At 43.1% G+C, this 13,625-nt stretch overlaps 2 protein-coding genes and 2 long non-coding RNA genes across 6 annotated transcripts in view; 3 read left to right on the top strand and 1 right to left on the bottom strand.

Moving 5' to 3' along the window:
- Nucleotides 1-2,918, top strand: part of VEZF1 (vascular endothelial zinc finger 1) — a 27,385-nt gene extending 24,467 nt beyond the window's left edge. Inside the window, exons 7-8 of the mRNA XM_019510946.1 lie at nt 2,000-2,044; nt 2,390-2,918. Of these exons, the coding sequence (XP_019366491.1) occupies nt 2,000-2,044; nt 2,390-2,817 (473 nt within the window). The 3' untranslated portion in view covers nt 2,818-2,918. The remainder of the gene's footprint in view (nt 1-1,999; nt 2,045-2,389) is intronic.
- Nucleotides 2,919-3,854: 936 nt separating this feature from the next.
- LOC109293248 lies at nt 3,855-11,049 on the bottom strand. 2 transcript variants are annotated; one of them, XR_002096276.1, is made up of 3 exons: nt 9,121-11,049; nt 6,091-7,299; nt 3,855-5,540 (listed from the first exon to the last, which is right to left on the bottom strand). It is a non-coding gene; the product is annotated as an uncharacterized LOC109293248 (long non-coding RNA). The 2 variants fall into 2 exon arrangements; XR_002096275.1 differs by lacking the exons at nt 3,855-5,540; nt 6,091-7,299 and adding an exon at nt 7,359-7,618.
- LOC109293249 lies at nt 5,536-9,076 on the top strand. Its single transcript, XR_002096277.1, has 2 exons — nt 5,536-5,671; nt 8,527-9,076. It is a non-coding gene; the product is annotated as an uncharacterized LOC109293249 (long non-coding RNA).
- A 2,346-nt stretch (nt 11,050-13,395) lies between the features above and the next one.
- The window catches only part of CUEDC1 (CUE domain containing 1), a 96,155-nt gene continuing 95,925 nt past the window's right edge, over nt 13,396-13,625 (top strand). For both annotated transcript variants that reach the window (XM_019511078.1, XM_019511080.1), the window contains exon 1: nt 13,396-13,431. The gene's annotated coding sequence lies outside the window, so the exon portion shown is untranslated. The remainder of the gene's footprint in view (nt 13,432-13,625) is intronic.

The raw sequence follows: 13,625 nt of genomic DNA, 5'->3' as shown, positions 1-13,625 counted from the left end.
CATTGAAACTGATTCTAACTACAGATATCTGACACTTGTACTGGTGTAACTTAGCCGGGCCTAAGGTGACTACAGGCTTTTCATGAGGAAGCTTTGTTAGGTGTGCTCAAGGGCAGAGGCTTTTTGATTTCTGCCCTTCTTTAGCACATGCACATACAGAATCTCTTCATGGACATCATTTTGCATTAAAACACTTTTCATAGCTCCTCTGTCCTTTTTCTCCCACTTTCTCCCATTCATTTTAATCCCTGGCTAAACTGTATTTGTCCAAAGTCTGCCAAAATTCATAGATTTATTTATTTATTTATATTTTGCTGCTTGGTATCATTCATTCATTTTCATTACCAAATTAAACAGAACATATTTGCTGTTGCCAAGGCACAACTCATCTGCCCCTAGCCTACTGAAATCAAAGTTGAATAGCTTCCTTTTGTTGATCACTGTGACTTGTGTGAGGAATAGATTGCTTCCATGCAGTGCCTTATTTGCAGTATAGTGGTTTGAAATCTCCTGTTACTGTTAATGTATTCTTTTCACAAGTTTGGTTTCTAATACCTATCACATGGCTTCCTTGGATTAAATGTTTTATGCCAAATTCCTCGTATCCCCTTGGGGCTTTTCATTAACTCTCATTTTGAAACAGAAATATTCTGCACTCACCTTTCCCCTCAGCCTCACCACAATTCCTTCATACTCTATCTTTCTGCTCTTTATAGTTCTCATCTCTCTGACTCCTACTAGTAAGTTTATTCAATTTAATGATAAGACGGTAATGTTAGGAGCAAGCAAATGAAGTGGGAGGTATAGAAAAACCCAAATGAGGCTTGTTCTGCCTGTTCTTTTCTGTGCCTTGTTTCTACTTTCCTGCTTTCTTACAGCGATATTATGCAATGTGTTTGTTACCAAAAAAAAGATAATGACACTAAAAGGAAGTAGTGGGGCGGGGGGGAGGAGGGGATGACACATTGTGCCAAGCTTCATAAGTCTCAAGCTAGTAATGCTGGTTTAATGAAGTTGTCATGTCCAAGGACCACTTTGTTTATTTTGGGAAAGGATGGGAGGATGTGTATTTTCCCCTTTGTGTATTTTGGGTTGGGGAGATTAACCTAGACCAGTCAGTTTCACTTTTATTGATAATATTTTTCACACCAGTTCTCATAAACTAGTGCCACCTTCCAGGTTGCTTTGACAACAGTGTGGAAATCATTTTTTTCTTTCAAACTGTATTTTTAATTTTGTGATTTTTATTTTTTCTTTAAGTCCCCATTTTCCCCCATACATTAATATTGACTTGAACAGCCAACAGGGACCCTTGAATGGGGCTAATGTTGCTGTCAAAGAAATCATTGTCTTAATACGTTTGTAGAGCTTTATGGCAAGGGTGGATTTTTTGGCTCTTAGTTTACTTCTTGAAATACAGATGTAGACTGAGCTTGGTGTCTACCCTACAAATGGGGAACAAGACATGTTTTTTGGAAATGCCGTAACGTTGATACAGAATATATTTTTGTCGGTTTGTTTAGCAGTCATCCCTTTCTTTTATCCACACCCCCCCAGCCTGCTTCTGTTTTTGGATCTTTGTTCTATGGCTAACCAGCAGGTGGTGCTGATATCTAGTGGAGTCATCTGCCTCTTCTCTGGAGCCTGGCTGTATCATCTTCACAAAGTGTCCGGCCCCTGCTAGACCCAACTGGGAACAGACCCAGGAGCTTCCATCTCAGTGCAGGGTCCTCTTGGTTCTTGCCTGTTTGGCACTAGTCACTGCTTATTGCAAAACAGAGTAAAATATTGGTGTGGAATTGTAGCTAATGTAAATGCTGAGGAGATAATGGGGGTTATAAGATCTGCTGGCTGGGTGTTCTTGAAAAATGCTAGGATAAATTTACCATGAGCAGTGGAACAATTTAGCAGAAATAATTTAAGACTGAAATAAGCAGATAAATATTGAAACCAGCTTTGCTTATCAGTCCCTAATAATGACTTTTTAAAACCTTCACAGAATGTCAGTTCACCTTTGAGAAGGCTATAGAGTACGTACCATTCGGTATGTACACTCTCTCCTCTACTTATAATGTTCCTCTTGAGAGGATTTTTCTGATTGTACGATACTGTTTTTGTGAACATCAAAACCCTCTTTATAAGACAACCTCGCTTGACTTCCCAGGAAAGAATTTTGAATTCAAATGAGCTGCATGAAAGTTATATTTATTGTAGGCTGTAGAATGTTAACAGTTTAACTTACTAATATATTCTAAAGAAAATTATTCCAGAATTTGTTGTTGTTTGTTTGGTTTTATTTTTATTATGATTATGATTGTTATTATTTTAAATCTTGTCCATGGTTTTTTATGTGTTAAAAACTTTCTGTCTTTTTATGTCTCATTTTTAGAAGCTGCTAACTTGTGCCAAACCTCCACTGCTGCTACTACGCCTGTGACTCTTACTACTCCATTCAGTATAACGTCCTCTGTGGCTTCTGGGACTATCACAAACCCAGTCACAGTGGCAGCTGCAATGAGCATGAGAAGTCCAGTAAATGTATCAAGTGCAGTTAATATATCCAGTCCGATGAATCTAGGGCATCCTGTAACTATAACAAGTCCATTATCCATGACATCGCCATTAACGCTCACAACACCAGTCAATTTACCTACCCCAGTAACTGCTCCGGTGAATATAGCGCATCCAGTCACTATCACATCTCCTATGAACCTCCCAACACCAATGACGTTAGCTGGTCCATTAAATATAGCAATGAGACCAGTAGAGAGCATGCCTTTCCTGCCCCAAGCCTTGCCCACGTCTCCTCCCTGGTAAAGAATTTCTAAACAGTATTAAAGAGGATTACAACTGAATCCTTACCAGCAGTTTTTTTTAGTTGTTAATAATAATAATAATAATAATGAATAATAATAATGATGTAATAATAAAGTCAAGCTGAGTAACTGGGGCAGTATGCACCAGTCAGAGACCATAATAGCATCTTTCCCTGTTGATTTGGCTCATATTGTTTGAATCTGAGTTTGTAACTGATCACTGGAGCACTTCGTTAAAAGCCAAGTTTTACCTTTAGCTGACAGTGATGCTGAACCTAGGACAGATGGTTACTTGCCAGTTACAAAGCAGTCTTTAAGAATCAGCATTACTGTTTTACCCCAGAAATGATAACTTAGAAAATAATTTTAATCTAAACACTAGCAAAGACCCTCCTTCATGTCCTTGACAGGGTGGATAGCTAATTTTAACTTGCCAGTTCTAAATCCACTGTTTCAGAGCTAGTGTAGTATTTTCGTCTGTGTTAATTTTTTTTTTTAATGAGTAAATGCATTATAATGTTGTCATTTTTTTTAAAAAATGCATTTGGAAGAAAATATGCATTTTACCTTTGGGAATATGATAATTTCAGGCAGCATTCCCTATGGGAAAGGTGATACCAGCTCTGATATGCAAAGCATATGATAACTTATCATTCTCACTTCAACATATAATAGGGATTGTGACCTGATATTTGGAGATGTAAATATTACCCAACATATTACCCTAAGGGAATATAGCATTGTAGTCAACATTAAAAAAATAAATAAATAAAACTTAATGTTTAGTGAGAAACAGCCATGGCTGACAGAAGAGGAGTTGAAATGTATGTAAACATGGTCTCTGAAAAGTCAGAACCCTATGGGACTCTTATTTAGGAGCAAAAGGAGTGCTTTGAACTTATGAAATATTGCTTTAAGCTGGAAGATTCTGGAGGCGCTGGGGTATGATGTATATGCCCTCTCTCTCCCAATCAGAACCTGCTGATGATGCAGCAGGGGACAGATGTGTTAGTTGTTCACTAGAAGTTTTGTCTTATATTAAATTGTATACAGTTTTTATTCTAACCACTAACTAGGTAGGATGCCCCTTCAGGACAAGCCGAGAGCGTCTTTTAATTTCCCCCCTATTTCTTAATCAAGTGTTGTGCAAATCTGTTCAACTTTGTAAATATTTGCAAACATCATCATTTTTATGTTACTATTCTATTGTGTTAACACATTTCTATCAATTTGTGTGGGTTTTGGGGGTGGCAGTCTGAGCTGTCCAGCCCAGAACTGCACCACAAATGATCACACATGTTTAAACTACATGTGCTTTTTATTTCTTAACCTGTTTATCTGTACATAAAGTAGAAAGCAGAGTCTAGGGAAACAGATATACTTTTTAGACTATCATGTCACATATTCACATTTTTAAAACTTTGTTTAAAAAGAACCCCCTGAAACCAAGACTTTACATTGGGGGGAGGGGGGGGAGGAAAAAACGCAACTAAAGTTGCAGTGTTTTTCTCTCAATGAAGTTGAAAGCAATGGAGATTAGTGTGCGTGCATTTTACAGAATGCTAGCAGGACTGACTAGTCAAAATGGACTGCTTCCATTTCTACCCCACCGTGTCAGTACAAGCAGCAAATACCAGACTTCTAGGTCAGGTGACAGGTATCTGTATCATTATGTGAAACAGTTCTAGGGGCTTGGACTACATAGTAAAACAAAAAACAAAAAATAGAACTTTAGTGTAAAATAATTTTATAAATGATCTTTTGTACTTTAGGACATCAAATTGTACAACTTTTGTATATATAAAAGCTTAGGAACTTTCTGTTTAGCAGAAAGGAAACACATTCCTACACTTTTAATGTATATGTTTGTTATAATGTCCATGTAAACATATGCCCTATGTTTGTGCCTTTTAATTAGTTTGTCTCAATAAACAAAAATGTAGAGAAGAATATGTAGCTATGACTTTGTTACCACTGCTTTTATTCCAACAGTACAAAAACCTTTGTTTTTCTCACTGTAGAGCATTGCGTGCAGACAGCTGCATGAGCTAGATTGATGTGGCCAAAATGAGGCATGTGAATCAAATGCAGCCCAGCAAAATCCATCACTCTCTCCCCTTTAGTGTAGTGGCCCAAGCATGATGGGGTGTTGCATGCTGGGATATATAGTCTTCAAGCCTTACATCTCTATTATGGATGAAAGTGATTTCAACTTTCATCATTTTCACAAAGTAGGTACAGCCTTCTGGCTCCTGGCAAACTGCTAACAAGACCCGCAATTAGGTGAAGTTTGGGTGTCACTGAGCTTAAAACCAATATGGAAATGTGTACTAGAAGTGGTTATCTATGAATTACTTATAATAAACAGGTGTGAGACTTCATTGTACGTTGTCAATTAATGCAATATTAACAGTGAATCCTTCACTCAGCTTGTGTGCCCCAATAGTCACGTTTCTGTTGACAGGAACACACCCATTAAAACACTTGCAAGGAGATTCCTCATTGTGATGGAGAAATGAACGTTTCTCAAACATAGTGCTCCTAGCATTAAGTGCGAGAAGCATGAAAAGACCTGTTTCAAGCCAAAGCATTAAAACAAAAAGTGATGTACCTGATCTGCATCTAATAGGCTGCATTAGCTAATCTCCAATCAGTTGTGTTCTTGGGGAAATGCTTGAATTTTTCTGTATACCAATCGTTTGCAGGTTTGCTCCTTGACTGTCCCTGTGAAGACATGTTAATTACCTTCATGCAAAATACATCAAGCTGCTTTTGACAAGCTGAAGTTGACTGATCAGGCTTTATATGGTGCCTGCTATCTTTTAACCAAATGAGCTCAACCGGTACTCAGAAAGGTAACAGGGCCGGGCACTGCAAAGGGGTGATGTGCTGTGGTAAAACAGATGGGTGGATGATTTACAGAGTACTGAAATAGCACCAGTTGCTGAAATCGCCTTTTCCCAGGTGATAGTTAGACTAGATGGAAATTGTGCTGGATTTGATCCAGCATCTTGCCTCTGGCAACACCAGGTGCCTCGGGAAGGTCCAATAATATAGCAGTAAGCAGATGTGGGCTCCTGATGAAGTTCCCATTTTAAACCCTAATGGTTAGAGATTGACTTAAACCTTGAAATACGAGGCATTTATACTTTCAAGACACTTTGGGTGAAATCTGGCCTTTGCTGGTATCTCTGGAGCCAAAATTTCACATTGTTCACATATCAATTCTAGATATTCTTGCTATGAGTGCAAACATCCAGTCCTTGGTGGAAACTTATGTTCCTGGTCCTCGCACCATCCTTTGGTTCCCTGTGACACTTCTCACTGTGTCTGCATGTGAGGGTGATGTTGCCTGACACTTCTTCCTGAGGCAATGGGACAGGCGCACATCTTATTTTATTTTTTAAAACAAGTGTTTTATAATATGTATGGACTTGCCTTAGCAGAAATGGAATTTCTTCTGTCTGACTTAATAGGAGTGTGTGTGTGTGTGTGTGTGTATGTATGTACCCTGGTAATTGTTCTGCTCATTCACATTAAATATCCTGTTTTTCATTCTTCTTCAGTTGTGTAAAACATTTGAGCTAATGCCAGTGAGAAGTTGCCATAGATACTGTGACACAGTGATCAAAACTAAATACTTGGAGAAGGTGCATGCAATTTCTCCTAAAGGCCAGTGCTGTTGGTTGTAACTTTAGAGCGATTTGCTCATGGAGATTTTCCCTGCCAGACACCACAAGCAGTAGAGCATCCTACTTTAGTCTTGGATGTCCCAAGCGGGTCTCCAGAATGCCACCCAGAACTTTTGAGTTGGTGCCAAAGAATTTCTCCCATCAAATTTCTTTCTTGAAAGAAAGATCAACAGGGTTGTCAGTGGAAGGACTTGTATTGACTTCAGTGAGATTTAGATCCGGCCCTAAATACCTACACTTCTGCCAACAACCAATGATGTTGGAGGCAAGAAAGGGTGGGATTTTCATGAGCCTTCATGAAAGGCTAACCACTCCCCCAAAACCAAGCAGTCCTCAGCATTGTTCTTGTCCATGGAATGAGTGCTTCTCTGAGGAATCGAAACTTAAGTCTGCATTGTGAAAAATCCTTTATATCAAAATAAGAGGCTACCAGGTTATATGGCTCATCTGCCCAGCTGGGGCACTACAAAAACCGTGATCGGTAAAAGTAGAAAGGGGAATCTGGTTCTAACCTGCTTAGACGGTAATGTACTTTGTTAGGGACATTAAAGCTGTAGGAACAAATTCTACAAGCATACACAAACTGGATCCAGAGGAGGAGCCCCAGTAAACCCGCAGAGAGAACTCCTGTAAGTAACTCCTGGGTGCTCCAGTGTTTGCAGAAGCCGAGTCTTGGACTGTTAGCTATTCAGATGTGCAAGCAAGGACAGAAATCTTGGCTTCCTGTGTGCGTAGGTAAGCACCTAACACAATGAAGATCGGATGCTTATTGAGGCCTCAGGGAACTGTTGCTGTAGAGATGACAATGATGATGAATAATGAATGGAAGCAGTAAGAGCCCAAGAAACAATGAAGATAGATAAATATTTTAATGGCCATTTGCTTGTTTGGAAGTCTGAGGTCATAAAACACACTGTGACAGAGGAAATAAGTTAGACACGGGATACTTTTATGCCTGATCAGCCTGACAAAATACAGCTGTTGGAACCTTTGCTCTTTTTTTGGAGCATTTTGCTATTCACCAGTAAAAATCAAATCACCTCTGGTCAATAATCCATCAAGCGTGCTTTTTAAAGAGATTTGATTTGTCTTTTTCAGTAAATATATTTCCTGGGAGTGGAAGGAAAGAGACACATGATAGGCCTTTTTTCTCTCAGTTTTATTATTGTTTTAAAAAACAAACAACTTATTTTAGCCATAACAATCAAGATAACAGCAAAGAGGACTTGTCTTGTGATTAGAATCCTTCCTGGGTAAAGGGCTTTTTCTGATTACACTTCACCAAGCAAATTATTGCTGCTAAATAATATAAACCCTCTGTTCTGTCCTACGCCTTGCTGCAAACATGCTCTATGATTTTAGAAGTTGCTCAAAACCAGATTTTCAAAAGAATTCAGGTCCCGATCATCAGGTGCTGAATGCCCACAGCTGAGATTTCCAAAGCTGTTTCTATCTGAACACCTACAAAAATGGCCAGATTTTCAAAAGTATTCAGCATGCCCTCTGCTGAACTCCAACAAATCTGCCCTATTTGGGAAATGAGCTCTTCAGATTTCTACCTACTCTCAGTGACAAGCTCTCCTAAAAAGTCTCTTTCTTGGTGACTCAGCTTGCCCATTTGAGAAAAAAAGAGGACTTAAAATGATCTAGTTCCTGGAAATATTATTTAAAAAAAAGAACTTGTAAAGGTTTAATGAGGTGTTTCAGTCCCCTTCCTCATAGCTTCTGATGCAAATAAAAATACATCTTTCTCTTTCCTGCCTGACTGCTGGAGCAAAAATCAAAGAGGGAGCCCAGGGCAGGCGTGAAGTTATTAATGCTATGTAATGCTTGTGCTTTTTGTTTCTACTTGGCTCATCCTATCCCAGATTCAGAGGGGTGGCACAGTGGTAACCAAGAGCAGCTAATTTTACAGTTGAAACCAATTTTCCTGTTTAAAAGTATGAGGCTCTGCTAATGTTTTCTCACCTAATAAGCCCAGTTGTTTCTAATACAACCCCCCCTTTTTTTTCCTGCAGTTGTGTTTAATTTGATTGTCAACTCCAGGTCTTAATCAAAAAAGGAAAATGTGCTTGGTTATTCAATACAGAGGAAGCTCAGTGAAAGCCCTGGCCCAGCTGTACAGCAGCAGGATTGGGCTCTGACTCTCTGGCTCAGTTTGTCTCTCTCTAAAGTATATGGAAGTGAATTGCTGAGGGGTTGGTGCAAGGCTTTGTTCCCTAATGGGCCACAGTCTCATCCTGCTAAAGTCACCGGACATTTGGTAACTGGTTGAAGCAAAACCGGCAGGTTGCTGTAAGCTTTACGAAGTTCTTTGAGCGCCTCAGATGGAGGCACTGAGAAAGTGCCAAGCAATGCTATTGCTGCATTTGCTAACTGACCTTATTTTTAGAAATCTAAGCTCATATCTTTGGCTGAGGAACTAAGAAGAACGCAACTAAGGGACATGCTTTTAAAATGTTTTAGTAGGGAACAAGGAGATAGAGCATCCTGAAAACTACTCTAGCTTGTGCCATTTGCTTTAAGGCAGCAGATGATCAGCAGATGATCAGCAGCAGGAAAGAAAAACATTTTTTAAAAAAGAGGCACGGTCTATGAACTGGTTCACTGACCTCTGCCACCAAAGCATCCCCCTGCTCTGGGATGAGTCTAAGTCAGGTTCAGGAACACTTTGCAGTGGTGGTATAGCACAAAGCAGTTGTAGGGCCATGTCGAATCTGGGAATCGTTAAATGTAAATGCATCTTTTATCCAAGGAGCTAGAACGATGCTGACAGATTATAGCTCCTTCTGGATATTCCATACACCCTATTAAAAAGAAAAAAGACCCTTAACACTAAATACAAAATAAGCATTTAAGCAACAGCACCAAGCTGTCCTGATGTGTCAGCTCCCAGTCAATGTAGAGTTAAGGCCAATCTTTTGCCTAAAGTTGTTTTTTTTTTGATCTTACCAGTGATTTGTGATCCTTCAGTTTTTTGGGCATCTGAAGTGACAGGACTCTGAAAATCAGATGCCTGTAAGATAGTTCAATGTGGGCTCCCAAAATGAGTAATCACTCTTGCCAATGTAGGCCCCACATTTAACTGGTTAATTTAAAATAAGTTTATCTAGGTGGTTTAATTAGAGGAGAAAAATGGCTATAATCTTCAGAGCACGTTTATGGGAATGCTGTGGTTCAGAGAGGAGGCAGGACTGTTAGCTTAATTTAGAGGCATTGGCAAGTGTGTATAAAAACACACACATTCTGTGTTTCACATGTGATCTTCTTCAAGTGATGATTTAATTAGCTGGATCTGTCTGAATTAAAATCCACTCACTGAATTCCTCTGAGTTTTACACTTCTACTCCCATATGCTGTGGCTGCTCAGTGTTGTTAGCACCTGTGACCCTAATCCCAATGCAACAGGGATGCTGACGCACACAGTGATAATATTCTATTACCAGCAGAAAGTTCCCTCAGAAACCAACCTGGAGCAGAAAACAAGAGGTCAGGCTGCAGCTTACTGCGAGTGCATTAGCAGATGGGAGGCATTGCCCAGGTTGGTTGGCATTTAACTTTGCAAAGTTAAATATTTGTAATTTTGTCGAAGTCAAAGGGAGCCTTGGTACTGATGTTCCTAGTGAATGCCTAGCCCTGAGCTCTCAATGTCTTATGTATTTTTATCCAGGGCTGCAGTTTCACACTCAATCAGGGTGGGAGAGCACACCAGGATGAATTCCACCTCTGTGACTAAGTGCTTTGTGTTGTCGAAATCCTACGTACACGCCCAAGATAGGATTTAAACAGGGCACACATATACACCTTGGGCTAGGCCCTCTGCATCGGGTGACTTTAACCTGCCACATCCACGGCACTGCTTAAATCCTTCTCTCTCCTGCCTCCAGGAGGAGGATTAATGCAGAGAAGTCATACCAGGCTTGATGGTGGAAGTGTAACAGCAGGAGCCTCCATGATTCCCTCCAGTGCATCTCCACTTGGGGTTGAGAGCCGTTTTCACTAGCAGTTGTGAACAGTTGCTCTCACATGTTAGTGACAGGCACCATATAGCAACCTTGGCAGGTAAACACTTTGGTGCATCAGTGCTTGGTTCAGTGCCAGATGCTGTGCTAATGGACACAGCTGAATTATTCAGGGCCAGATCCTGCCTCCATCCATAACAATAGGAGTTTGCCATTATGCATAAATAGATGTCCCCAGTATCTTATTCTCTCTGCATCTATAATGCATCATTGCTCTTACAGGGAATTTATAGCATTTTTTTGGAGAAAAGAATGTATAAAGGATGTTTGGGGAAGACCGACATTATTTGCAATTTGGGGTTCAATTTGGCACATAGTTTCAGCCACAAAAAATGGGGCTGGGGAGGGATAGAACAATGGAAAACATAAAAATGAACATGTTGAAATGTTTAGAAAGAGCAGCTCATTTTAGAAAAGTCAAAACACAGGTTTTTTTGGTCTTTTCTAAATACATTTCGATGTTCATTTTAAAAGACTGTTTTCACTAAAAACAATACGAAAATAAAAAAGGGCGAAGTAATCCAGAAAAAAAAACAATTAAAAACATCTATTATTTTCTTTTCTAAATAAAAATGTTGTAATGCTTTTTTTAAAAGACAGTTTTCTGTCAAAACTACAAAAAAAAAAAATCAAATTAAAAAGAAAAGGGGGGGTTAAATAATTCAGAAAAACAAATCTAAATATCTTGATTTTGATAGAATAAAACATTTTAGGTTCACTCCTAAATTACTGTTATTGTTAACAGGGTCCTTGGCCATCTGCTCCAAGGCTGAGCCGATCTCAGATGTGATGTTAGAGATCACTGAGAAGCCTCCCCACCGGATGCCCACGTACCTCCATGTGGCTACCGAATTCAAGATTCAGTCATATAGAGTCAAGCCAGAGTCGTATAGCCCTGGCGTGGTTTTAATTTAAAAAGAAAAACTAGCTGCTTTTATGGAAAAGCCATGTGTGACCCATCCCAAAAAAAATTAAAAAAAAAAAAAAAATCAGCCTGTCCACCTCTTCCCTACTGCCTGGACCCGAGTCAAGTTCCCAGGGTAACACTGCCCTGATGTCCTTGTCTGCTTGCATTGTACCTAAGCTACCCGTGTCCTTGAGTGTCCGAAAAGACCGCTTCCTGCCCCGAACTGTGAAGAGGTGCGGCTGCGAGCTGTTAAACCTCTCCAGATACTCTGGCTGAAGGGATACTTCGTGGTAGCCCATCTCTCGTAGGAAGCGCTCAGCCAGGGTGACCGTCCTCTGCTTTAACGCACCAGCAACGCGCTGCTGGGGCTCAGTCGAGCCGGCTCCTTTTGGAAGGCGCGTTGGGAGCCGTCGGGAAGAGGCGCTGGACCAGCCCTTGAAAACCAATGGAACAAATTCCCTTTGGATTCTCGCACCTCACTTTAGCCGGCCAACGCGTTGCAATGGGACCTGCTTGGCCCTTGGAGAGAAACATCTATCTGCAGCGGGTTGCAAGCAGGGCGCAAAGTGCACGGTGCTGCGTTACGTACCTGGGAACCGCCAGACAATTTATGGAGATGAGAATACGGATCTGGGGACCGCTACCGCTTTGCAGGGTAACGACAGGCCACACAGAGCTGCTTCTGTCATCCAGGTCACGAGGGTCATTGGGTGCATTAGTCGAAAGCAGCAACTCAGCCAGGGCGCCGCCAGGTCCTTTGGGCATCCGGAGGTGCGACGAGAGAAGCAGATAAATTTGGACTTCGGCTTGTCCCTGCCTGGACCATCTCCTACCCCGGCTGTGGGGCCTCTCTGCAAGGAGGTAAGCACTATAATCCAGCAACTCATTTTTGGAAGCGGTGCCACTCAGTTCACAAAAGTCATGGACGGGGCCTTGTGTCCCAAAAGGTTGCAAACCATTGGTCTTAACATCAGTGGGCCTTTTCAGCCCCTGAAGGAGGGTCCCCTGTTGTCAACACACTGCTGAGCAGGGCCCGATTAACCCTTCAGCGGCCCCTAGGCAAACTCGTGGGCTCCTACTTTTTTTCACTCGGTAATTATAACGTAAAATAAGCACAACTGGGCCCTTTCTGCACTTGCAGCCTGTGCCTAGTCTACCGGCCCTGCTGCTGGGGCTCAGCAACGCTGGCTCTGGAAGGTGCTTTAGGAGCCTTTACGACAATGAGTCCTCGAAACCTGCTGAAACAAATTTGCTGCAGAGTCTCACGCCTTACCTTTAAAGGGTGCCCAAAAGCTACTGTTGCCTGGCACTACCCAGAAAGAAGACCGGAGCTGGCAGTGGTCTCCTTCTTAGACACCATTAGCTTTCCATGCTGGCCCCCCCTGCTAGCCAGCAAGGGGGGGGGAAGGTGGTGTGCTCAGGATACTCCTGACCACAGGGATCACCGATTACTTTTCTTCCCTTCTCTGGGCTTCTCCCCCCGGCATTCAATGAAGAGGTGTTAATGACCCCCCCCCCCCGCTCTCTGATCCCTGGGAGACGCGCTGTTAGGAGCCCGGAGATCAGCGGGGGCCCAGCCGCACGTGCCGGGGGTGCCGCTGCCCCCTCGCCCGTCCCGCCCGCGGCCTCCCTGCGCGGGGAGCTGCATTTCAGGCCGGCGGCCGCTAGGAAGCCGCTGCCTCCTCCCGCCGTGCCGGAGCTGAGCGCAGCCCCTGCCATTTCCGAGGATCCCCCCCCCCCGGTCCCCCCCCCCCGGTCCCCCCCCCCCGGTCCCCCCCCCCCGGTCCCCCCCCCCCGGTCCCCCCCCCCCGGTCCCCCCCCCCCGGTCCCCCCCCCCCGGTCCCCCGCCTCCGGCAATCAGCCCCAGCCCCGGCGTGCGGGGGCAGAGCCTGAATCGCGGCTCCGGGGGAAGCTGGAGCGCGCTCCCGCCCCTCCAGCCGCTGCCGGAGCCGAGCCGAGCCGAGCCCCGCCGGCCTGGGAGCCGCCGCCGCCCGGTAAGGGAGGGTGGAACGTTGGGGACCGCGGTGGAACGTTGGGAGCGGCGGTGGAACGCTGGGACCCCGGCGTGGAACGTTGGGGACGGCGCTGTAGCCGCTTGGCTTCCTTTGTGCGGGCGGCAGCGGTGCGGTGCCCCCGAGCGGGCGGACAGGCCCTCTCCGGCGGGCGCGGGGGTTTGCTTCGTCGGAGG

Source organism: Gavialis gangeticus, unplaced genomic scaffold (assembly GCF_001723915.1).
Source record: "Gavialis gangeticus isolate Ggan-Ray unplaced genomic scaffold, GavGan_comp1, whole genome shotgun sequence".
Taxonomy (NCBI): Eukaryota; Metazoa; Chordata; order Crocodylia; family Gavialidae; genus Gavialis; species Gavialis gangeticus.
The sequence above is the reverse complement of the archived record's forward strand: the minus strand, read 5'-3'. Positions and strand labels throughout refer to the sequence as shown.